The 27,511-nt window shown below is 35.0% G+C and overlaps 1 protein-coding gene across 15 annotated transcripts in view; it reads left to right on the top strand.

Annotated features, from left to right (window-relative positions):
• The window catches only part of RPS6KA6 (ribosomal protein S6 kinase A6), a 192,300-nt gene that overhangs the window by 80,365 nt on the left and 84,424 nt on the right, over positions 1-27,511 (top strand). For 14 of the 15 annotated variants that reach the window (XM_025276979.3, XM_025276980.3, XM_025276986.3 and 11 more), the window contains 6 exons: positions 13,826-13,932; positions 14,182-14,219; positions 20,677-20,819; positions 23,725-23,795; positions 24,267-24,355; positions 25,194-25,252. In XM_025276979.3, coding sequence (XP_025132764.1) covers positions 13,826-13,932; positions 14,182-14,219; positions 20,677-20,819; positions 23,725-23,795; positions 24,267-24,355; positions 25,194-25,252 — 507 coding nt within the window. The remainder of the gene's footprint in view (positions 1-13,825; positions 13,933-14,181; positions 14,220-20,676; positions 20,820-23,724; positions 23,796-24,266; positions 24,356-25,193; positions 25,253-27,511) is intronic. The other variant, XM_025276977.3, reaches the window with a different exon arrangement.

Here is a 27,511-nt window from a genome sequence, read left to right as displayed (position 1 = left end):
CACTGGTGGAAGAAATGGCAAACAGTGCCAGTATTCTTGCCTTGAGAATCCCATGAACACTATGAAAAGGGAAAAAAGAAATAGAAGATGGCACTGGAAATTGAGCCCCCCAAGTTTGGAAGGTGTCAATTATGCTATTGGGGAAGAGCAGAGGGCAGTTACTAATAGCTCCAGAAAGAATGAAGCAACTGTGCCAAATTGGAAAAGATGCTCAGTTGTGGGTCTGTTTGGTGGTGAAAGTAAAAGTTCGATGTCCAACAGTATTTCATAGGAACCTGGATGTTATTTCAATGGAAGTTTGACATGGTCAAGCAGAAGATGGTGAGTTTGAACATTGGCATCTTCAGAATCACTGAACTAAAATGGACGGGAATGGGTGTGACCAATGTATCTACTATTGTGGGCAAGAATCCCATAGAAGAAATGGAATAACCCTCATAGTCAACAAAAGAGTCCAAAATGCAGTACTTGGGTTTGATCTCAAAAAAGACAGAATGATCTCGGTTCATTTCCAAGGCAAACCATTCAACATCACAGTAATATAAATCTATGCCCAAACCACTGATGCCAAAGAAGCTGAAGTGGACTGGTTCTATGAAGGCTTACAACACCTTCTAAAACTAACATCAAAAAAGATATCTGTCTCATCATAGGGGGATTGCACTGCAAAAGTAGGAAGTCAAGAGATACCCAGAATAACAGGCAAGTTGGAAGTACAAAATGAAGCAGGGTGAAGGCTAACAGAGTTTTGTTAAGAGAACATGCTGGTTGTAGCAAACACTTTTTGCCAAAACCAGAGACAACTTTATATGTGGAAATCACCAGATGGTCAATACCAAAATCAGATTGATGATGTTCTTTGAAGCTTAAGATGGAGAAGCTCTATACAGTCAGGAAAAACAAGACATGGAGCTAACTGTGGCTCAGATCATGAGCTCCTTATTGGAAAATTCAGGCTTAAATTTAAGAAGTGGGGAAAAGCACTAGACCATTTAAAGTGTGAGTCGCTCAGTCACGTCTGACTCTTTGTGATCGGATGGACTGTAGCCCACCAGACTCGTCTGTCCTTGGGATTCTCCAGGTAAGAATACTGGACTGAGTTGCCGTTCTCTTTTCTAGGGCATATTCCTGACCCAGAGATGGAACCCAGGTATCCTGCATTGCAGGCAGATTCATTACCATCTGAGCCACGAGGGAAGCCATTCGTGTATGACCTAAATCAAATCCCTTCTGATTATATAGTGGAAGTGACGAATAAATTTAAGGGATTAGATCTGGTAGACAGAGTGCCTGAAGGATGGGGGTTAGTAACATTGTACAGGAGGCAGTGACCAAAAACTAACCTAAAGAAAAAGATACGCAAGAAGGCAAAGTGGTTCTCCAAGGAGGCTTCACAAATACCTGAGAAAAGAAGAGAAATGAAAGGCAAGGGAGAAAGGGAAAGCTTTATCCAACAGAATGCAAGTTCTAGAGAATAGCACAGAGAGATAAGAAGGCCTTCTTAAATAAATAATGCAAAGAAATAGAGGAAAACAATAGAATGGGAAAGACTAGAGATCTCTTCAGGAAAACTGGAGATATCAAGGGAACATTTCATGCAAGAATGGACATGATAAAGGACAGAAATTGTAAGGACCTAACAGAAGCAGAAGAGATTAAGAAGAGGTGTCAAGAATACACAGAAAAACTAGGAAAAATGGCCTTAATGACCCAGATAATCAGAGTGAAGTGGTCACTCATCTAGAGCTATACATCCTGGAGTTTGAAGTCACTTGTGTCTTAGGAAGCATTACTGTTAGCAAAGCTGGTAGAAGTGATAGAATTACAGTTCAGCTCTTTCAAATCCTAAAAGACGATGCTGTTAAGGTGCTGAATGCCTTAACAGCTAATTGGAAAACTCACCAGTGGCCACAGAACTGGAAAAGATCAGTTTTCATTCCAATCCCCAAAAAGGACAGTGCCAAAAAATGTTCAAACTACCACACAGCTGCTCTCATTTCACATGCTAGCAAGGTAATGTTCAAAATCCTTCAAGGTAGGCTTCCACAATACATAAGCCAAGAACTTCCAGATGTATAGGCTGGGTTTCAAAGAGGCAGAGGAACCAGAGATCAAATTGCCAACATCCATTGGATCATATGGAAAGCAGGGAAATTCTAGAAAATCATCTACTTCTATTTCATTGAATATGTGAAAGCTTTTGGCTCTGCGGATCACAACAAACTCTGGAAAATTCTTCAAGAGATGGGAATACCACACCACCTTACCTGTCAAGTGAGAAACCTGTATGTGCATCAAGAATCAACAGTTAGAACCAGACTAGGAACAACTGACTGGTTCAAAATTGGGAAGGAGTACATCAAGGGTATATATTGTCACCCTGCTTGTTTAACTTATATGCAGAGTACATCATGCAAAATGCTAGGCTGGATGACTCACAAGCTGGAATCAAGATTGCCAGGAAAGATATCAACAACCTCAAATATGCAGATGATACCACTCTAATGGCATAAAGCAAAGAGGAACTAAAGAGCTTCTTCATGAAGGTAAAGAAGAGAGTGAAAAACCTTCCTTGAAACTCAGTATTCAATAAACTAAGCTCATGGCATTTGGTCCCAACACTTTATGGCAAATAGAAGCAGGGAAAAGGAAAGCCAAGACAGATTTTCTTTTCTTTGGCTCCAGAATCACTGCTGACAGTGACTGCAGCCATGAAATTAAAGATACTTGATCCTTGGAGGAAAGAAGTGACAAACCAAGATAGCATATTAAAAAGCAGAAATATTATTTTGTTGATAAAGATCTGTATAGTCAGAGCTATGGTTTTTCCAATAGTCATGTTCAGTTAAGTTCAGTCACTCAGTCATATCTTACTCTTTGTGACCCCATGGACTGCAGCATACTAGACTTCCCTGTCCATTACCAACTTCTGGAGCTCACTCAAATTCATGTCCATTGAGTTGATGATGCCATCAAACCGTCTCATCCTCTGTCATCCCCTTCTCCTCCTCTCCAGCAGATGTTGACAATTTGATCTCTGGTTCCTCTGCCTTTTCTAAATCCAGCTTGAACATCTGGAAGTTCACGGTTCATGTACTATTGAAGCCTAGCATCAAGAATTTTAAGCATTACATTTTTGGCATGTGAGATGAGTACAATTTTGCGGTAGTTTGAACATTCTTTGGTGTTGCCTTTCTTTGGGATTGGAATGAAAACTGACCTTTTTTAGTCTTGTGGCCACTGCTGAGTTTTCCAAATTTGCTGGCATATTGAGTGCAGCATTTTCACAGCATCATCTTTTAGGATTTGAAATAGCTCAACTGGAATTCTATCACCTCCACTGGCTTTGTTCGCAGTGATGCTTTTACCCACTTGACTTCGCATTCCAGGATGTGTGGCTCTAGGTGAGTGATCATGTCATCGTGGTTATCTGGGTCATGAAGATCTTTTACTGATGTGAAATTTGGACTATAAAGCAGGCTGAGCACTGACACATTTATGCTTTCAAATTGTGGTGCTTTAGAAGACTATTGAGACTCCCTTGGACTGCAAGGAAATCAAACCAGTCAATCCTAAAGGAAATCGTCACCTGAATATTCACTGGAAATACTGATGCTGAAGCTTCAGGTCTGTGGCCAACTGTTATGAAGGAGCAACTCATTGGAAAAGACCTTGTTGCTGAGGAATGTAGAAGGCAAAGGAGAAGAGGGTGGAAGAGAATGAGATAGTTGAATAATATCACTGGCTCAATGCACATGAATTTCAGCAAACTCTGGAGATAATGAAGGGCAGACGATCCTGGAGTGGTTCTGTTATGGGGCCAGAGATTGTCAGACACGATGTAGTACCTGAACAACAATAAAAATGCTTTCTTCATTTAATTACCTTGTATTTTTTGGTGACAATCAGTTGATCATGTACATGAAGATCTATTAATACATCTAGACACTCTTTTCTGTTTGTCTATCCGTATGCCAATACAACACTTTCTTGATTCCTTTATATTTATAAAATATCTATGAATATTTATAAAAACTCAGGTTGTGCAAGTCCTTGAGGTTTGCTCATCTTTTTCAAAGTTGTTTTGCCTCTTCTAGATCTTTTGCATTTCCATATTGATTTAAAAAGTAGTTTTTTCACTGGACAAAAATGCCTGCTGGGATTTTGATTGGGATTGTGTTAAATCTATAGTTCAGTTTGTATATAATTGACATTTTCAGTGTTGAGTCTTCTAATCCATGAAGATAGTATCTCTCTCCATTTATTTAAGTCTTTTTAAATTTCTCTCACCAGTATCTTGTCGTTTTCAGTATACAGATCTTTTACGTGTTTTGTCAGATTTGTCTCTGAATATTTTTCTTTTTAAAAACTGCCATTGTAAGTGGAATTACTTTCTTAATTTTATTTTCAATGGGTGGAAATACTAATTTTTTTGGATATTGAATTTTGTATTTTAAAATATAACTAAACTTATTTTATCTAGCAACACTTTGATAGACTACAAATAGAAGTTTCTATGTTTAACCCACATAAGGTGTTTTACTTCTTTTCCATTATGGACTAATTTATTTGTCTTTATAACACTGACTTGACCCTCCAGGTTCTGTTGAAAAGTATCGATAAAAGTAGACATTCTTGCCTTATTTCTGATTTTAGGAGGAAAGCATATTTTCACCATGAATTACAAAGTTATGTTCTTTATCAGATTGAGAAATTTCCCTTCTGTTACTAGTTTGTTGAAAGTTTTTATCAGGAATGCATGTTTGATTTTGTAAAACACTTTTTTTTTGTTTGCAGTTATTAAGATGATGATCGTATGTTTTTTTATTCTTTAATCTTTATTTATTGACTGTACTGGATCTTCATTGCTTTGCACAGGCTTTCTTTAGTTGTAGTGTGTAGGCTTCCCATTGTGATGCCTTCTCCTGTTGTGGAGCATGGGCTCTAGGGCCCATTTAGGCTTCAGTAGCTGTGGTATGTTGGCTCAGTAGTTACAGCACATGTATTCTAGAGCATGAGCTTAGTGGCTGTGGCATACAGGACCTAGTTGCCCCACAGCATATAGAATGTCACCAGACCTGTAATCGAACCCTTGTCCCTTGAATTGGCAGGCAGATTCTATACACTGGACCACCAGGCAAGTCCTCTTCTTTAATCTTTTAATATGGTGAATTACATTGAACTAATTGTCAAATGTTGAAGCAGTCTTGCATCTGTGGGTGAACTCCATGCAGTCATGATATATTATCCTTTTTGTATATTATTGGATGATATTTACTAAAAGTTTGTTAAAAATTTTTGCATCTATTTTCATGAGAGATATTTGACTGTAGTTATTGATCATATATAATTTTGGTGTCAGAGCAATTCTGGTTTCATAGAATGAGTTGGGTAGAATTTTCTCCCCTTCAATTTTCTGCAAAAGCTCAATGTTACATTGTCCTTAAATGATTCGTAGAATTCACTAGTGGAGCTATCTGGGCCTGAAGTGTTTTTTTAATGGTACAGTGTTTAACTATAAATTCAGTTTTTTAAAAGTTACTTGGGGTTATTCAGTTCATCTTTTCTTTTTAAATGAGTTTTAGTATCTTATGTCTTTTAAGGAATTTATGCATTTCATCAGAGTTAACAAATTCATTGGTATAAAGTTGTTCATAGTATCCTCTTGTTATGATTTTTATAGGTATAGATTCATTATTGTTGTTGATATCATCATGCCTAATATTGGTATTTTGTGTCTTCTCCTTTTTCTTTCTTGCTTAGGCTTGGTAGATTGTTACCAATTTTATTGTTCTTCTCAAAGAACCCAGAGCTTTTGGTTTCGGTGATTTTTCTCTATTGTATTTCTTCTGTTTTCTACTCTACTTTAATCTTTATTATTTCATTTTTTTTTTCTGCTTAATTTGTGTTTCACTAGCTTTTCTGGTTTTTTAGATGGACATAGAAGTTATTGATTTAAGACTTTTGCTTCTTTTCTAATATAAGTGTGTAGTGTTATAAGTTTCACTCTAAATACTAATTTAGCATCATCTCACAAATTTTGAATTGTGATGCTTTTATTTTTCTTTAGTTCCACATGTTTTCCAATTTCCTTTTATTTCTTCTTCGACTCATAGGCTATTTACAAGTATGCAAATTAATTTTAAAATATTTAGGCAGCTTCCAGATAAATTTCTATTATTGATTTCTACTTAAAGTTTATTTTAGTCAAACAGCACAGTTTGTATGGCTTGAATTCCCTTAAATTCACTTAAATTGTTTTATGCTTCACAATATGGTATATCTTGGTAAATTGTTCAATGTGTACTTGAGAAGAATGTGTATTATGATTTTGGGTACTGGAAAGTTCTGTAAATGTCAGTTAGATTAAGTTGTTTGATAGTTGGTATTTTTCCTAACTTTCTGTCTGTATGCCTTAAAAATTTTTAAGAGACAATGGCTCAGACTTTGACTATAATTATGGATTTATCTGTTTCTTTTTGAATTTCTGTCAAATTTTGCTTCATATATTTCAAAGTTTTGTTATTAAGTGCATAAACCTTAGGATTGTCATTCCATCTTAGTGAATTTACCCTTTATCATTATGAGATGACTGACTTTATCCTTGCTAATATTCTTTGCTTTGAAATCTACATTGATATTAATCCAGGTTTTTAAAAAATTATTGTTACTTTGGTATAGTGTTTTTCATATTTTTATTTAATTTATTTGTCTTTATATTTAATGTGCAGTACTTAAGGCAGCATATAATTATCTTATTTTTTATACAGTCTGAAAATTTATGCTTTTTAATAGGTGTGTCAAACTTGTTACGTTTAATATGATTATTGATATGATTGAGTTTAAATCGCCCATCTTTCTATTGGTGGTTTTTTTTTTTTTTTTGGTTCCATCTGTTCTTTTATTTCTCTTTTTTATTTTTTTAATATAAATTTATTTATTTTAATTAGAGGCTAATTACTTTACAGTATTGTTTTGGTTTTGCCATACATCAACATGAATCTGCCATGGATGTACATGTGTTCTCTTTTTCTCTGCTATCTTTTTATCTTCAGTTAGCTTTTTATCAAAATAACATTTTGTTGTGTTATTTTAGTAGTTCTTTTAGGGTTTGTAGTATAAATCTTTAACTCAGCAGTCAGGAATCTATAGTCTCAGGCCAAATATGGGCTGTTGATATTTTTTGTAAATAAAGTTTTATTGTAACATAACCACACCCATGTGTTTAACTATTGTCTGTGGTTGCTTTTGTGCTTCAATGGCAGCATAATTGTATGGTCAGTTGTACTTAATTTTATTAAATTTAATTTTCTTGTACTCTAGATACTTGTGTTTTCTTACAAAGTATTTAGCTTTGTTCTGGGATGCAGTTAACCTGTTGAGTCTTGCTTTTAACTTTATTATGTGAGACAAGAGCAGTATTTAGGATTAATTTTTTTCTAGTACTGAAATGACCCTTCTTAGTACCCTAACAAACACCCTATCAGTTATGTGATTTTTCACTCTCACTTGTGGGTACAGGACTTATCCTAGTCCTTTGTGAGCTCTGTGGTTTCTTTTTTTTTATTTTTTAAATTTACTTTTGTTCCTTTCTTGAACTCAGGTAGTTTCCTTAGATCTATAAATAGTAATTTTTCATGGATGACAGACATCCTGAAATTCACCTTGTTAGGTGATGGATATTTTTATATTTTGGTTTTTGTATTTCTCTAAATATTATTGAACTTTGTTCTGGAATTTGTGTAGTTTATTGTGAACTAGTTTATTTCAGGTTGTTTAACTGGACCAGAGCAACGTTTAATCAATGGTTGATTTTACTCTACTTGGAAACAAAATCCATCTGATTCCTACATCCAGGGCCCTGTGAATTACAAAGCTTTCTGCTCTCTTTGGAGGTAACATGAACCATTCCTGACCCTGTATGAGTTCCATGGATTAGTCCCTCTAATCCTTCCATGGATTAGTCCCTATAATCCTTTCATTGATTATTTTCCTGGCTCAGGTTAGTTTCCTCACTCACAAATGCTGAGTACTTGAGGGAGACCATCTATATAACTCTACAGTTCTCTGTGTAATTATCTCTTCTGTACTCTGTCTTGTGAATTCTCTGCATCATGTCTCCCCAGTCTCTCAGATCCATCTCATCAACTTAGGAGTCTTCCAGGCTTTGCCTGACTTTACCCTCCTTGCATTACTGCCTAGGAACTCTTTCTAGGTAGTAAGCTAGGACACTGTAGACTGTTTCCATCTCTCAGTATTCACTGTCCTTTGTTTCCTGATGTCTAATGTCTTGAAAAGTGTCATTTCATATATTTTGTTCTGTGTTTAGTTGTTTCAGATGGGAGATTAAATCCTTCCCTTATCTACTTCATTTTGTCTTGAACTGATAGTCTAAGAATAAGTGGAATTTTAATTGGGTGGTAGTGATTCAACATCTCACTTCCAGAATTAAAATTTTGAATGTGGGAGAGCTACTGTTGATTCCCAGAGCTCTAGAACTTGCTGTAAGAAAGGAACAGTGTGCTTCTGGGATGCTAGCCATTGCTTAAATGGCTGAGGTCTCTGGATTGTATCTGTTTATCTCCAGTGTAGAACATTCCATGCACAAACATAGACTGTGACTTTCATGTATTGTTTATTATAGAACAGAATTCTCTGTGTGATAGGGTCTGTCTAGGACCCCGTCCCAGAGGGTTGTTAAAGGACCTTATTTTTTAAAATTTTTTAATATAAATTTATTTAATTGGAGGTTAATTACTTTACAATGTTGTATTGGTTTTGCCATACATCAACATGAATCCGCCACAGGTATACACGTGTTCCCCATCCCGAACCCCCCTCCCTCCTCCCTCCCCGTACCATCCCTCTGGGTCTATTAAAACCTGGTTCCGAGATATAGAGGGACAACAGTGAAAGGTTGTTGTTGAACCACGCAAAGACACCGGGATTCTTGACCTCCAGAGGAGAATTCAATCTGGGGCCAGAGACGAGGCTCGATCACTCAGAGCTTTTGTGTAATAAAGTTTTATTAAAGTATAAAGGAGATAGAGAAAGCTTCTGACATAGGCATCAGAAGGGGGCAGAAAGAGTACCCCCTTGCTAGTGTTAGCAATGACATTATATACTCTCTAATTAGTTATTACAGTGAATCAAAAGAATATCTGGAGGTTGTAAAGACCTCACTAGATCTACTCCCAGAATTTACATTTTAAGATAACAGGATTAGCCAGAAGGTTTTTTCCAGAGACTGTCCTCAAGCAGGATACATTATTGTTATATAATCTTAAGGAATGTAGAGGGGAAAAAAGTTTGTCCTTTCTTCCTCCTTGAGAATTCCAGAACCCTCTCTCCTTGGGGACCCCTAGACTTCTTATCAACCTGCCTGGGAAATGACTCTCTCAACAGTATAACAGTTGTTCATGATTTCTTATGTTAGACTGTAGAAGTGACAAGAATAATTGAGATATTCTTACTTGTAGTTGTTTCTGATTTTCTTTTAAACTCTTCAGACCTCTATTCTCGATGTGAGACTATCTAAACTCATACTAGCACAGAAATGCAGTTAGTAAGTTTTGATTTCTAAGTCTGGAATATTAGGTAATAACAAGCATTTAAAATTCATTTTCCAAAGACAATAAATTAGTATAATCATTAAACAGGCTTCTAAGAAATGATTTAATGGTTACTTCTATAGACAGCTTGTTTTTTTTTAATTGGTTTTACTTCATGTATCTGTACAAAAAAGCTGTTATATCATATCACCAAAAATGAGAACTTACTTACTGTTTAAGTCTTAGAAAGACACTTTTAAAAGTACATTTTTGTATGTGTTAATATATATGTTTTAAAGGGAATGACACCTCCCCCAAATTTCTTTCCTCGCAAACACACACACATGCGTGCACACACACACACACACCTCTCTCTTAGGCCATATCATATTTTGCTAATGTCAAGAAAATATAATGGGATGAATGACGGATAATTATAAAGGTGCTAGTTCTTCCAAAATTAACTTGCAGACCTAACAAGATTTCAAACAAAGTCCCAACAGGAATTCTTGTATGAAGTTGAAAGATGATTTTATCAGCGTCCTTGGAAAAGTAAATGAAAAGAACTAAGATGTTTTGAAAATAAAGAACATCCTCTCCTTGCTCTATCACTTGTTTAAAACCTTATAAGGCTGCTACTATAAGCAAACCATCGTAGTATCAACACAAGATTAGAAACGTACTGCATATTCCAGGAAAATTCTGGTATATGTGATTTATCATATATTATAATAGAAGAAGAATCACAAGTTAATGGCAAAGAGATTGATTGTTCAGTAAACAGTATATGAGAAATTGGTTAGATATTTCAGAAAGAAAAAAAACATTTTAAATTATCACTACCACATACAAGGATAAATCTTACTTGCATTGAAGAGGTAAAATCTGGAAAAAATTTCATCCTGAAAGAAAATGTAGCTGAATATGTAGTTGATTGAGGAATACATGGCAGCCCACTCTAGTATTCATGCCTGGAGAATCCCCATGTACAGAGGAGCCTGGTGGGTTACAGTACGTGGGGTCACAAAGAGTCGGACATGGCTGAGCAACTAAGCACAGCACAGCACATGTAGTTGATTATTAAATGGAGGTCTCCTTGATCATGAAAGTGATGAAGTAAAATCATACAGAAATTATATATAAATTTGTGTACATAAAATTAAGAATTACCAAACATCAAAAACCAGCACAAAGTGGGGAATATACCTACATGTAATATGATGAACTTACATTTTTGTTATTTAAATAATTTTTACCAATTGAAAAAAAACAGTAAATAATGGGAAATAGGCAAAAACATTACTGATAATTCACTAAAAAACTAGAAAGGTCATTAGACATTGAAAAATATATAGCCTAAGACTAAAATTTTAAGACAGTGGATACCATCTTTATCAGTTTATAAAAGATTTTTTAAAGGGTAATTTTCAGTGCTGCCATGACTATGGTAAGACATGTGCTTTCATAAGCTGCTGATGGAAGTGTAAATTATTGTAACCCTTTGACAAATAATTTTGTTATGTATGTCAAGAATCATGGGCTGTTTATTCTCCTTGACTGTATAGTATTTGCTTTTTTATTTCTCAGAAATCCATTTTGGGGAAGTAACCATAAGTATCAGAAATATATATGCATATTCCCGAGTTATTTATAACAGTGAAAAACTAAATAACCTAAATAAACATTAGGTAAACTGTAGTAAATTAGTATGTTGATATTGTATAGCTATTGATAACTCTTTATAAATAAGTTTTAAAGATATTAAAAGAATGCCTATGATATTAAGTGGGAGAAAAGGAGTCCACTAACTAGTATATATATAGTGTGATCTCAAATATATTGAAACACACACACTCATACATATATACATGAATGTCTTGAAGAGCAAACAAAAATACTAGCATTTCTTACCTCAGGGTGCTGGGGTTTTAGATGATTTTTATTTGGGGGAAGACTCAGGGTAATTAGTGACTAGGAAAGCATTAGTGATAGTGAACCTGAAACTTATAAAAGTTTTAACATGGCATATGGCAAAAGTGGGTTCTGGGGAACAGGGAGTTCTTAGGGACAGTTATTTCTGAGTTCAAATCCTGAGCATTCTTACTGTGTTTTTCTGGACAGGTTAGTTTATCACTCTGAGTGTCCATACATAAGGTGGTGATAATACGAAGCTCGTAAGGTTGTTTGGAAGATTGTAATAACATAATGAATGAAAAGTTTAAACTATAAACTGGCGAGTATATTATCTTGTCATGAAATTGTCTTTGAGGAAAACCTCATGAGGGACATAAATAAGAAACTTACTGTTATGTGCTAGTCACTTTTCATTCAGTATCTTCCAAACAACCTTATGAGGTCAGTGTTATCACCACCTTACATAAGGACACTCAGAATGATAAACTAACCTGCCCAGAAAAACATATAATTGCCATAAGCTGTAAACTGGGCTTTCTTAGTGGTGCCGTCGTAAAGAATCTGCCTGTCAGTGCAGGAGACACAGGGTCCCTGGAAAGGGAAATGGCAACCCACTCCAGATTCTTGCCTGGGAAGTCCCATGGACAGAGGAGCCTGGCGGGCTATAGTCCATAGGGTCACAAAGAGTCCCACACAATTTACGACTAAAACAACAACAACAAACTAAACTATAGACTGTTTCTTCTTTTAGAGTTTCAAAGATTTTTGTTTAGGGTTTTCTTATGTGTTAAATTTCAATGAACGCTTTGATTAGCCTTATTCAAAGGTGAAATAGATAACATCTGTTTTTCTTCTTAATAAAATATCAAGTGAAAATATTCTTATACTTTTACCATTATAATAGTCAAATGAATTCTCCTGAAACTTAGATAATGAAAGTCTTTGTTTTTCTGCAGATTATTTCAAAAAGTGAGTGCAGTATCAAAATTTATCTTTAATTGCTCATTCTCAGCAATTTTACTAGTAACCTTAATCGGCATAATATAATTCAGTGGCCATGATTCTGAGTGGACAAGCCAGTTTCAAGATTTTATGATATGTCATTCAAATTTTGAACTTTCTTAATAATCTTTTTTTTGTTGTTGTTGTTTTGTTATTTTTCCTTTTTTCTTTTATTTATTATTTATTTATTTATTTATTTTTTCTTCTTCAATTTTATTTTATTTTTAAACTTTACATAATTGTATTAGTTTTGCCAAATATCAAAATGAATCCGCCACAGTTATACATGTGTTCCCCATCCTGAACCCTCCTCCCTCCTCCCTCCCCATTCCATCCCTCTGGGTCGTCCCAACTTTCTTAATAATCTATATATTTCTTTAATGAAAATAAAAAATTTCTAGACAAGTTATTTGTTTTGCCAGTTAGAAGCCCTTGCTAAATCTTAACAAATACATCTAATGGTTGAGTAGTGCTCAATTTTGTGTTTAAATAACACTTACTTATGAATATAGATGTAAACCTATAATAATACCACCTCATCATTGCACACATAGAATTTTATAATTTACAAAGCTTTTTTTCCCCACATAAACTAAGCTGGCTCTTAAAACAATCTTGTTAAGTAGATGTAGCAGATACTATTATCCTTATTTTACAGGTTTAGAAACTTAAGCCCAGAGGGCTAAGTGACATGTCAGACGTTATACTGCTAATTCTAAGTCCAGTGCACTTTTCACTTTATCATAGTAACTCTATTCCCAGGCACAAAAGATTGAGGAATTCAATGCCTTTAGACCCATATATTCTACTGGCAGAAGAGTCCTGGAGCTACCCCTTAGGTCAGAAATTGGATTTAGAATTGTTTTTAATGTAAGAGTTACTAATTGACAACTTACGTTAGTAATAGAAGCTTTAGGTTAGTAGACTTGCTAAAAGCAAAATTATCACTGAGAAGTGATAGTAGACAATGAAAGAGAAAATAATAAAAATAGTGGAATTCCAGTACTAAAACCAAATATCATATCTAATATATTGTAAAGATCCTGAAAATATCCCTATATATTAGTATACTAAAATTAATAAATATATCATGATAATAAATCATTTTTAAAAAGGTAAATCTGTGCAGTACATTCAGTGTAAATAGATATACAAACTGCATAATATATTTTAGGAAGATCCACAGGAAAATGATTAATAGTGAGAGAAGGATTCTTAAAGAGGTTAATTTCATCTGTATACTTGTTTTATTTGCCTGTTTGCCTAGATTTGTCTGTTTCCTGTTTTTAAAAGAATAAAATTTAAATAATTGCAACATTGAAAAAAAGATTAACCGGTAAATTACTATTTTATTCTAGGTTCTGTTTACAGAGGAAGATGTGAAATTCTACCTTGCAGAACTAGCCCTCGCTTTGGATCATCTGCATCGATTAGGAATTGTATATAGAGACCTGAAGCCAGAAAAGTAAAGTTGTATTCTTTTTATGTATACCTGTTCCCAGTATTTCTACTACTTTTTTCTCCATTAAGTCTATTATTTTCAAGATTCTATGAAAAGATACATGAATTATACAATTATATGAAACATATTTTAAAAAGTAATCTTCATCCGATACCCATTGATTTTAAATTAGTCATTTCAAAATTTTCTGGTATATCAAATTTTATGTGAATATTTTATCCTGTGTTATTGAGTGTGAATTTTGATTTACAGCATTTTGCTTGATGAAATAGGACATATCAAGTTAACAGGTATGCAGATTTTCTTATTCTATCCTAAGCCTGTTTTCTGTTTTTATTAATATGTATATTTGTCTAAGCCTGTTTTTCCTCTTGATTTAATTTGCATTTTATTCATTTCTTTAGTGAACTAAAATTCATTTAAAAGGTAGATAACTCTCAATATGCTCTAATTGTAATACAAAAAAATTATACAATAGTGTCATTATCCTCATTAAGAAATGACATTTGGTTTTCTAGGTAAAAGCACATAATTTTTGTTTCAGACTAGACTGAAAGATTTATCATAAGTAGTTACCACATTTGAAATACAGTGAATTATAAACTTTTAAGCCAGGTGTTTCATAATCAGAGGTTCATTTTATTCTTTTTTTTTTTTTTTTGGTAAAAACATGTTTTATTTTTTACTTTATTTTGAATGTTGAGTGTTTACAGTATATAACACACTCTGCTAATTCTCTGAGGACTCTTAGGCATAAAGTCTCCTTATTATACCATTAAAATCTTTTACTTTCAAATAATTATAGACTGACAATAAGTTGCAAAAATAGTACCATCACCCAGCTTCCCCTATGGTGACATTTTATAAAATTACTACTGCATTATCAAACTCAGGAAATTGATAGGTACAGTAGAACTAACTAGACTGTATACTTCACTTGGATTTCACCAGTTTTTGCATGTATTCATTTTTTTTGTTTGTCCCCATGACATTATATCCATATATGTAGATTTGAATACCATCATCATTATCAATAAGCAGAACTGATCTACAACCATATCTGTCCATTTATAATCACACTCTTACCCCCTTCTTTAACTCCTGGCAACCACTTATCTGCTCTACATTTCCCAGTTTGTTATTTTAAGAATATGATACAAATAGAACTGTACAGTAGTCACATACCTGGACATTTATCCTAGAGAAATAAAAACTTACATGCACACAAAAAATCTATACATGAATTTTCATAGCAGCTCTATTTGAAATGGCCCAAGGCTAGAAATGTCCAAGATGTCCTTCAAAGAGTGAATGGATGGATACATCTATATAGTAGAATATTACCCAGCAGTATATGCAGCAACTTGGACTGGGCATTATGCTGAGTGAGCCAATCTCAAAAGCTTTCTTATGTTTTAAATAGGTAGTAAATTCTGTATTTAATTATCAGAATGTTAAAAAAAAGATAAAATGAAGATATGGTCTTTACAAAGAAGTTTGGACTAGTACACTTTAAAGGTTCAGTTCAGTTCAGTCGCTCAGTTGTGTCCGACTCTTTGTGACCCCAGGAATCGCAGCACGCCGGGCCTCTCTGTCCATCACCAACTCCCGGAGTTCACTCAAACTCATGTGCATCGAGTCAGTGATGCCATCCAGCCATCTCATCCTCTGTTGTCCCCTTTTCCTCCTGCCCCTAATCCCTCCCAGCATCAGAGTCTTTTCCAATGAGTCAACTCTTCTCATGAGGTGGCCAAAGTACTGGAGTTTCAGCTTTAGCATCATTCCTTCCAAGAACACCCAGGGCTGATCTCCTTTAGGATGGACTGGTTGGATCTCCTTGCAGTCCAAGGGTCTCTTGAGAGTCTTCTCCAACACCATAGTTCAAAAGCATCAATTCTTCAGCACTCAGCTTTCTTCACAGTTCAACTCTCACATCTATACATGACCACTGGAAAAACCATAGCCTTGACTAGATGGACCTTTGTTGACAAAGTAAATGTCTCTGCTTTTCAATATGCTATCTAGGTTGGTCATAACTTTTCTTCCAAGGAGTAAACGTCTTTTAATTTCATGGCTGCAGTCACCATCTGCAGTGATTTGGAGCCCAAACAAATAGAATCTGTCATGGTTTCCACTTTTTCGCCCTCTCTTTGTCATAAAGTGATAGCATTGTGTTCCATGATCTGAGTTTTTTGAATGTTGAATTTCAAGTCAGCTTTCTCACTCTTCTCTTTCACACTCTCAAGGGGCTCTTTAGTTCCTCTCCAGTTTCTGCCTTTAAGCAGACTTTTATATATTAATACCCTGTCATTCTGGCACCATTTATTAAAAACACTGACCTTTTTCTCCCCCATGAAGTTGCTTTTACACCTTTGTCAGAAATCAGCTGGCAATATATACCCAGTTCTGTTATCAGTTCAGTTGCTCAGTTGTGTCTGACTCTTTGCCACTTCATGGACTGCAGTGCACCAGGCTTCCCTGTCCATTACCAACTCCCAGATCTTGCTCAAATTCATGTCCATCAAGTCGGTGATGCCTTCCAACCATCTCATCCTCTGTCATCCCCTTCTCTTCCTGCCTTCAAACTTTCCCAGCATCAGGGTCTTTTCCAGTGAGTCATTTCTTCACATCAGGTGGCCAAATTATTGGAGTTTCAGCTTCAGTGGCAGTCTTTTCAATGAATATTCAGGGTTGCTTTCTTTAGGATTGACTGGTTGAATCTCCTTGGAGTTCAAGGGACTCTCAAGAGTCTTCTCCAACACCTCAGTTGAAAAGCATCAATTTTTTGGTGCTCAGCTTTTTATGGTCCAACTCTCACATGCATACATGACTCCTGAAAAAACCATACCTTTGACTAGATGAACCTTTGTCAGCAAAGTAATATCTCTGCTTTTTAATATGGTATCTAGAGTTGTCATAGCTTTTCTCCCAAGGAGCAAGTATCTTTTAATTTCATGGCTGCAGTAACCATCTACAGTGATTTAGGCTTCAACAGTATGTGAACTGAAAGCTTCCAGGTGTTCAAGCTGGATTTAGAAAAGGCAGAGGAACCCGAGATCAAATTGCCAACATCTGTTGAATCATAGAAAAAGCAAGAGAATTCCAAATGCTAAAGGCTTTGTGTGGATCACAACAAACTGTGGAAAATTCTGAAAGAGATGGGAATACCAGGCCACCTGACCTGCCTCCTGAGAAATCTGTATTCAGGTCAAGAAGTAGCAGTTAGAACCAGACATGGAGCAATGGACTGGTTCCAAATTGGGAAAGGAGTACATCAAGGCTGTATATTGTCACCCTGCTTATTTATCTTATATGCAGAGTATATCATACATAATGTCTGGCTGGATGAATCACAAGCTGGAATCAAGATTGCAGGGAGAAATATCAGTAATCTCAGATATGCAGATGACACCATCCTTTATGGCAGAGAGTGAAGAGAAACTAAAGAGCCTCTTGATTGAGGTGAAAGAGGAGAGTGAAAATCCTGGCTTAAAACTCAACATTCAAAAAATGAAGAACATGGCATCTGGTCCTATCACTTCATGGAAGATAGATGGGGAAACAATGACAGACTTTATTTTCTCAGGCTCCAAAAGTCACTGAAGATGGTGACTGCAGCCGTGAAATTAAAAGACGCTTGCTCCTTGGAAGAAAAGTTATGGCAAATCTAGACATCATATTTAAAAGCAGAGACATTTCTTTGCCGACCAAGATCTGTATGGTCAAAGCTCTGGCTTTTGCAGGAGTCATGTATGGATGGGAGAGCTGGACCTTAAGGAAGGTTGAGGGCCAAAAAAATGATGCTTTTGAACTGTGGTGTTGGAGAAGACTCCTGAGAGGCCCTTGGACTGCAAGGAAATCAAACCAGTCAATCCTAATGGAAATCAACCCTGAATATTCATTGCAAAGACTGATGCTGAAGCTGAAGCTCCAATATTTGGCCACCTGATGCGAAGAGCTGACTCATTAGAAAAGACCCTTATGTGGAAAGATTGAAGGCAGGAGAACCGGATGACAGAGGATGAGATGGTTGGACAATATCACCAACTCAATGGACATGAGTTTGAGCAAGCTCCAGGAAATGGTGAAGGACAGGGAAGCCTGGAATGCTGTAGTCTATGGCGTCCTCAAGAGTCGGACATGACTGAGTGACTGAACAGCAATAAATATGGTATATTACCTTGAAAAAAATCTTGAAATTTGCTTGTAGAATGGGAAATATTGCAGATTGTACGTTATTGTGAAAATGTGGAAGGTAGATTATCTGGAATTGGGAGTTCTAATACTGTAGGTGAACAGGAGTAGCTCATAACACATGTGATATGCTGATCTTCATGTATGTATTTCTGCTTGGCTCAGTTTAACTAGGTACAGTTTTCTAGTGTTTCACCCAGTGTTTCTTATGGATAAAATTGCACATAAACCAACCTTAAAAATTAAATTCATGTTATAGTCACCAAGCAAATTCTAGTGTTAAATGTAGTTTTGTCAGAAAATAGTACAGCAAAGGACCTTTGTGAAGTGGTGTAAATCTCTGAAAGGTAACAGTAAGGTATAAATTAATTGGAACAAATTTACATTTTTAAGACAAGCATCATAGCAGAACTATGTATGTCAATTCTCCAGTACAACACTGTCTTGATTATATAGTTTATAGTAAGTATTGAAGTCAGGTAGTACGATTCCTTGAATTTCCTTTTTTTTCACATTTTTTGGCTATTTTGTTTCCTTTGTCTTTTTATATAAATTTTAAATTCAGCTTGTTGATTTTTACAAAAAACATCTTGCTGAGATTTTTATTAATGTTTCATTGACTCTGTAGATCAGTTTTGGGAGAATTGACATCTTTAACAACATTGAATCTTTCAAACTGTGACCAATATCTCTCTCCATTTACTTAGATCTACTCTGATTCCTTTCATTGGTGTTTATAGTTTTTATCATGCCAATCTTGCATATACATACTTTGTATATTTTTATCTATGGGATTTAATGTGAGTTTTTGGTGGTATTACAAATAGGACTTATAAAATTTCACCTTTCCATTTTTTATTGTAAGTATATGGAAATAAGATTGATTTTTATGTACCTTTAGCTCTTTGAAGACCAAAAGCAAAAATGGAAGTTTTCCAATGTCAAAGCAAAATTTGCTTTTCTAATATCTGCAAATTAGCATCTCTTTTTTGTCTTAGGCTATTTTAAAAATCAAATTACTATAACAGTGTTGACTTAATTGTTGTCATTTCAAAGTTGTTGAGTCATATTCTAATATAAACATGAAAACGTGTATTTTTAGGATGAGGTTTAATTGCACAATTTTAAATGCTCTGATCAGTTCAGTTCAGTCGCTCAGTCGTGTCTGACTCTGCGACCCCGTGAATTGCAGCACACCAGGCCTCCCTGTCCATCACCAACTCCCGAGTTCACTCAGACTCACATCCATCAAGTCAGTGATGCCATCCAGCCATCTCATCCTCTGTCGTCCCCTTCTCCTCCTGCCCCCAATCCCTCCCAGCATCAGAGTCTTTTCCAATGAGTCAACTCTTCGCATGAGGAGGCCAAAGTACTGGAATTTCAGCTTCAGCATCATTCCCTCCAAAGAAATTCCAGAGCTGATCTCCTTGCAGTCCAAGGGACTCTCAAGAGTCTTCTCCAACACCACAGTTTAAAAGCATCAATTCTTAAACACTCAGCTTTCTTCACAGTCCAACTCTCACATCCATGCATGACCAATGGAAAAACCATAGCCTTGACTAGACAGACCTTTGTTGGCAAAGTAATGTCTCTGCTTTTCAATATGCTATCTAGGTTGGTCATAACTTTTCTTCCAAGGAGTAAGCGTCTTTTAATTTCATGGCTGCAGTCACCATCTGCAGTGATTTTTGGAACCCCCCCCAAAAAAATAAAGTCTGACACTGTTTCCACTATTTCCCCATCTATTTCCCATGAAGTGATGGGACCAGATGCCATGATCTTTATTTTCTGAATGTTGAGCTGTAAGCCAACTTTTTCACTCTCCAGTTTCACTGTCATCAAGAGGCTTTTTAGTTTCTCTTCACTTTCTGCCATAAGTGTGGTGTCATCTGCATATCTGAAGTTATTGATATTTCTCCCAGCAATATTGATTCTAGCTTGTGCTTCTTCCAGCCCAGGGTTTCTCATGATGTATTCTGCATAGAAGTTAAATAAGCAGGGTGACAATATACAGCCTTGACGTATTCCTTTTCCTATTTGGAACCAGTCTGTTGTTCCATGTCCAGTTCTGTTGCTTCCTGACCTGCATATAGGTTTCTCAAGAGGCAGGTCAGGTGCTCTGGTATTCCCATCTCTTTCAGAATTTTCCACAGTTTATTGTGATCCACACAGTCAAAGGCTTTAGCATAGTCAATAAAGCAGAAATATGTTTTTCTGGAACTCTCTTGCCTTTTCAGTGATCCAGCGGATGTTTGCAATTTGATCTCTGGTTCCTCTGCCTTTTCTAAAACCAGCTTGAACATCTGGAAGTTCACGGTTCACATATTGCTGAAGCCTGGCTTGGAAAATTTTGAGCATTACTTTAAAATGCTCTGATAGAGTATTGTAAAATACAAGCTTTTCTCCATTCTTTCCATTAACTGGTCTCACAAGAGCTTTCTTAATGGTAATCGTAGGCCATCCATGAACACATTTAATTCATAGTTTTGTTTCTTTTGGTATTTTCTAGTTTCTGAAAATCTTCAGATATATTTTTGTGCAATATTGTTATAGATTTTGGACTCAGCAAAGAATCAGTAGATCAAGAGAAGAAGGCCTACTCATTTTGTGGTACAGTGGAGTATATGGCTCCTGAAGTAGTAAATAGGAGAGGTCATTCCCAGAGTGCTGATTGGTGGTCATATGGTGTACTTATGGTAAGTAGTGTTTTTAAAATTATGTCAATATAAATTAAATATTCTTTAGAATTTTAATCTTAGTAATGGAATGTGTTTGTTGAGAATAGGGTTTTAAAAGTTCATGATTGTTTTTAAAGAATTTGTGATTGGCTAGCTGTCATACTATAAGAACTAACGTTTTGGTGGTGTGATTTCTTTTAAAGTTGCTTGATTAAGGCAACGACAGCATTCTTTTATAAGTTATCCAAATTTAAAAATTAGAAAAACCTGTTAGATTTTAGATTTCAGAATACTGTATTTAGTAGTACATAATATTTTAATTAGGTATCACAGAATGTAGCACCTTACTCTTTACTATCTTATTGTCACATTATTTCAAGCAGGTCTGTAGAAAGATTATAAACCTCTTAAGGAAAGCAATTCTGTCTTCTACTTGTTCTACTTTTCCACAATATCTAGCATATTGAGCATATAGACTGACTAATTTGGTATAAGATTAATCATAGAGTTTGTAGTGTTAAGTAGGGTGATAAATGAATAGCTATTGAATCCGATACAGTTTGCTTTAGAAACTTGATAATCCATTTTTACCTATTTATCACTATACTATTTATCATATAGTGAATTACTATACAATTTATCAGTATATTAAGTGGCTATTATAAGCCTGACATTTGGTAAGGGCAATGGATTGGAAACAGTCTGGAAGTACAGTATTTGACATTTTCCTTGGCCTAAGAAGACATGCCATCTGGTTGGGGAAACAAATGTAATAGCTAAGTAAATTGTCTGGAAGTACCTTAGAAGTTCAAACAAGAATTCATTCAAGTTGATATAGGGAAAGCAGAGGAGGCAGAACTTAAATTAAGCCCTGAAAGATGAATAAAATTCAGATAACTGTGTTTCAAGGATAATATTGTGATAATATTAGGAAAGGTCTGGAGAACCAGTTTAACTAGAGTAGTAGTAGATAATGAGGGTGAAGGTGGAGGAAATGAAGCTGTAAGCCTATAAGCATTTGTATGCTATTTTCTGAATGGTAAACTTTTGTAAAGTCTTAAACAGGATGGTAGTTAGAGAAAAATTGTATTTTAATACTAGCCTTGGTAGCATTATGTATATGGATTGCAAATGGAGGAAACTAAAAGTAGGAAGACCAAGAAGTTCTCCTTGTAAGACAGTTGTAAGATTACAAAATAAAAAAGGAAATCTTCAAGACATTTCAAAGGAAGAAATGACTGACCTTAGTAGCAGATTAAATGTCACAGATAAAGCAGAGGGAAAGGGTTAAAGACAAAGATGCCTTTAAAACTTTAGGGGATTGAAAGAAAGATAGTTCAGTAGAAAAGATAGTTGCCAGTCCAGGTTCGATGCACGATATTGGATGCTTGGGGCTGGTGCACTGGGACAACCCAGAGGGATGGTATGGGGAGGGAGGAGGGAGGAGGGTTCAGGATGGGGAACACATGTACACCTGTGGTGGATTCATTTTGATATTTGGCAAAACTAATACAATTATGTAAAGTTTAAAAATAAAATAAAATTAAAAAAAAGATAGTTGGGAAGGATAGCTGATTTTGAAAGTGAGAAAATAATTTATTTTTAACATGTTGTATAGGTTACTGTGGGTTTGTATTTAACCCCTTGATAGTAATGAATTAGGAGAGGGCAGTGGAGGGAGCATCAGAATCATCTGAAGACCTTAAAAAAAAAACAAAGAAGAAAAAACAAAAACAACAAACAAATACTCTGCCAGCCAGTATATAATTTTTTTGAGGGGAAGGTGTGATTCCAATATACTGTCCTTCTCTTTTTCTTTTTGTTCTTTCCATTTCCACCTCTTAATTCTCCAGTTCCTGGGACAGAACCATTACTTTAGGTTTGGAGACAGGGCATTGGAACTTGAGAGAGATGATTCCCATATACCATATTTCCCTTCTTCATTCCCTTTCTATGACTCCTACCCCTATCACTTCAGTCTTCAGTTGAGAAACATTACTGTAGATTTGGAAGGGAAAACTGGGGATTGAAGGAGATTGAAACTGGAACCAATTTGTGAGTCATCAGTCATCAAGAGAGAGTTGAATGGATAAGCTAACTAAGTTCTGTATCAACAGAGGACTGAGGCCAAACCCATTATTGAATCTCAGCTTAAAATTTAAATATTAGGGATATAAAAACTTTTCTCTTTTATGAGCTTCATTTGCAGATCTTTCTTTTCCCAATATAATTACTTTTAAAAATACCATTCTTCTATGTTCTAGTTATCTGCATTGCAGTTAACTCTCTTTAGGGAAAATATTTTCATTATGCCATGTACAAATTGAAATGGCTCAGTGCATATTTTTACGTTTCTTTCATTGTTAAATATTTTCTTTAAAAGGGTATCTTTGTTTTAAAAGAGAATACCTCATGTTTGGGGCTTCCCAGATGGCTCAGTGGTAAAGAATCCACCTGCTAATGCAGGAGCTGCAGGAGACAAGGGTTTGATCCCTGGGTCAGGAAGATCCCCTGGAGTGGAAATGGCAACCCACACCTGTATTCTTGCCTACAGAATCCTATGGACAGAGAAGCCTGGCAGGTTCCAGTCCCTGGGCTTGCAAAGAGTTGAACACGACTGAACATGCACACCTTGTGTCTGTTTCCACATTGCTTTGGTTTGGGAAATTTAGCCAAATTAGGACTGAAATAATGGTTGGTTTCATTTGCTATGTGTCATCTCTCATTTAGGCTATGTATTGTGGGGTACCAGAGGTGTATTTCCTTAAGTGACCTAGTTTTCTGGTCCTTTTTGATTGCTATCATATAGATCCTGCATGATTTGATGATCACATTTTACAAATATCAAATTTTTTCCTAAAGAATTTCATTGTGTATTCCAAGTTGTGCTGAACTTGTGTTATTTTGTGTTTATGTGTTTTAGTTTGAAATGCTTACTGGTACTCTGCCATTTCAAGGTAAAGACAGAAATGAGACCATGAATATGATATTAAAGTAAGTGGATTGAAACATGTATAATATCGTGTATGAAACGAGTTGCCAGTCCAGGTTCGATGCACGATACTGGATGCTTGGGGCTGGTGCACTGGGACGACCCAGAGGGATGGTATGGGAAGGGAGGAGGGAGGAGGGTTCAGGATGGGGAACACATGTATACCTGTGGCGGATTCATTTCGATATTTGGCAAAACTAATACAATATTGTAAAGTTTAAAAATAAAATAAAATTAAAAAAAAAACAAAGTAAGTGGAAACATTTTTTTTTCCTTTGGGGAAAAATTCCTTGCTTTTAGTTTTGACAAGCTTGTTATAGTTTTCATTTGACACAAAAGAACATTTTCACACTGTCTCATTCCCTTTCACCTTATTTGCCATTGTGAAAGCATTCATTAATTTTTTTTTGGAATTTTTCAGTTTAGAAGTATGACTAGATTTAAATGAAATTTTCTGAAATTTTCTTTTCCAGAGCAAAACTTGGAATGCCTCAGTTTCTTAGTGCTGAAGCACAAAGTCTTTTAAGGATGCTATTCAAAAGGAATCCAGCAAATAGATTGGGTATTGTTTATTTTCTTAGTTTTTATAACAGAATCCTGGGAGGTATAATTATATTGGGAAGATAATTATAACTTTATGTTTTCTGGCTTAACTTCATTTACTGCTGCTATATATTTATACCTAGACTTTTACATTTTATGTATGCAAAGATTCCAGTAATCTGTTATATCTGTGATTAAAAAATGAAGTCTAGTTATGCAAGACTTATATTTAATATATATCATATCATTATGTGTATCATATGAGTGTCTCTTTTGAAGTAATTCACAGAATTCTTCCTTGTATGGAAAAATGCTTTTATATATTTGAAGATAATTATTTTGTTCCTTCTATTATTCATGAAAATAAATATTATGTTTCCATAACTGCTCATTATTTGGACACTTTCTTGTAGTCTTTCTCTGTATCCAAATGTGATTATATTATCCTGTTTATGTCCATGTGTTGAAATTTCAAAGTCACTTTATTCATTGCATTTTTAATTTGATATATAAATAGGAGGTCATAAGTTGAATTATGAAGAAAATAAAACTACTTAAATTATTTTTATATTTTTTAACTACTTAAAGTTTAACATTATGTTAAATATGATTTTTATTTGATTCAGAAGGCATTTCAGTATTTCATGATACCCTATGTGTTCAGCATTAACACCAGCTATTTATCATATTAAATTCAAAGGAACAATTAAGAAAACATCAGATAAGAAATCATAAACTTTTCACTGCAAGAAATCTATAAAATATGTGTATTCCTGTTTTACAGATAACAATCTGGAGGCCAAGTAACCAGATTTTTAAAAATCAAACTGGTAAAAGAATTCTTTCCATTTTTGTAGGTTCAGAAGGAGTTGATGAAATCAAAAGACATCTTTTTTTTGCAAATATTGACTGGAATGTAAGTAGAGTAGAAAGTGTGGTACTGAATACCTTTAAGAAGAGCAAAAACTCAAGAGTAAATGGTAATATGTGGACTTTGCTGATAAACTTAATCCATTTGTTTCATATTTAGTGTGAGATTTTTATTTACAAGTATAGCATATCACCAGCAGATGCGTGGATGATATATAGTACATTTTTGTTTCTCATTTGTCTTACCTGTTAAGTATGGTTAATATTCTCTTCTATTCTAGGTTGAAGAATATGGGGTTAATATTCTCTTCTATTCTAGGTTGAAGAATATGGGTGGGAAGAAGAAAAAGGAGAAAGGGGATGAATGAAAGGGCAGATTCTTATAGAAAAAATGAATTGTAAAGAATCTAAGATGTTATTTAATTTCAAATGATCCTTTGTCATGTATTAGAACAATTTAAATTTGCTAAGAAGTAAAAATCTTTGTATAGTTATTTCACTAAATTTTGAGAGGGCATGAAAACAAAAACATAGTGAAATTCTGCAAAGTCATTTATTGAATTTTTTAAGTTGCAACTCCCAGACTAGTGAGCTTTTCACTTTTTCTTATTGTTGCTTACAACACAACTTTATGTATTTTATGTACTATTAATCATCATAGGTAAGCATTTTTGATTATTTACTTCTGACATTGGTAGTGAAAAGTATCCCCAAAGAAAACATGTCTCTTTTGATTTCTAAGGCAGAGGCAGAGAACCACTATTCACTGACCAAATTATCATTTCATCTGGCTTGTAGAACAAGTTTCAGTAGCCCAATATTTTGATTTATTTTAATAGTTATAAAACTGCAACATAACATAAGCTGTTAGCATTAATAACCTGAAAAGCCTTGTAATGAACATGGGAATTGCATTGCATTTGTCTTATCTGTGTGCATTCCTCTTTCAGTATTCTTGCATTTCCTTGTCATTTTTTTCTAATGCTTCTCTACTCTTACTTTTTCCTTAACTAGAAAAAGCTAGAAATTAATTTCCATTATTTTTATATCTAAAGTTTGTTTATTGCTCTTAAATAACAAAAGAGTAGAATGTGTATGTATTTGAATAAATGAAAATTACTTTTCTATAAAGTGAAAGTAGGTTTATTGAGAAACGTTCCATAGGCAGAATGCAGTCTGTCTTAGAAGGCAAGAGCAACCTGTTTTTTTTTGTTTTTTTTTTTTTAAGGTTCTATATATGAGTGAGATCTACAGTATTTGTCTTACTCTGTCTGACTCATTTCTTCTTAATTCATTCTTCTGTTGATGGACACAGGTTATTTCCACGTCTTGGGTATTGTGAATAATACTTCAATAAACATGGTGGTGCAGATGTCTTCTTTTGAGATAGTGACAATATCTTTTGCAAAACAGATATTATTATTTATTTTTTGTATATTTTTAAATTAATTTTTACTCAAGTGTAATTGTTTTACAATGTTGTGTTTCTGTTGTACAGCAAAGTGAATCAGCTATGCATCCCCTCTCTTTTGGATTTCCTTTCCATATAGGTCACCACAGAGCATTGAGTAGAGTTCCCTGTGCTTTACAGGTCCTCATTAGTTATCTATTATACATAATAGTGTATACCTGTCAATATAAATCTCCCAGTTCATTATACCTTTCCCCTTACCCCCTTGGTATCCATATGTTTGTTCTCTGTGTTTGTGTCTCTATTTCTGCTTTGCAGATAAATTCACCGATACCATTTTTCTAGATGCCACATATAAGAGATACTAAAGGATATTTGTCTTTCTCTTTCTGACTTAACTTCACTGTGTATGAAAGTCTCTAGGTCTATCCACATCTCTGCAAATGACACAATTTCATTCTGTTTTATGACTGAGTAATATTACACTGGGCTTTATGTACCATATATTCTTTATCCATTCGTCTGTTGATGGACATTTAGATTGCTTCTGTGTCCTGGTTATTGTAAATAGTACTGTGGTGAACATTGGGGTACATGTATATTTTTTAATTATGTTTTTTTTCTGCATATATACCTAGTAGTGAGATTTCTGGAGAAGGCAATGGCAACCCACTCTGTTACTCTTGCCTGGAAAATCCCATGGATGGAGGAGCCTGGTAGGCTACAGTTCATGGGGTTGCGAAGAGTCGGGCATGACTGAGCGACTTCACTTTAATTTTCACTTCCATGCGTTGGAGAAGGAAATGGAAACCCACTCCAGTGTTCTTGCCTGGAGAATCCCAGGAATGGGGGAGCCTGATGGGCTGCCATCTATGGGGTTGCACAGAGTCAGAC

The sequence above is a fragment of the Bubalus bubalis genome, chromosome X (genome assembly GCF_019923935.1).
Source record: "Bubalus bubalis isolate 160015118507 breed Murrah chromosome X, NDDB_SH_1, whole genome shotgun sequence".
Classification (NCBI taxonomy): domain Eukaryota; kingdom Metazoa; phylum Chordata; class Mammalia; order Artiodactyla; family Bovidae; genus Bubalus; species Bubalus bubalis.
Note: the sequence above shows the minus strand (reverse complement) of the source record. Positions and strands in the feature narration are given on the sequence as shown.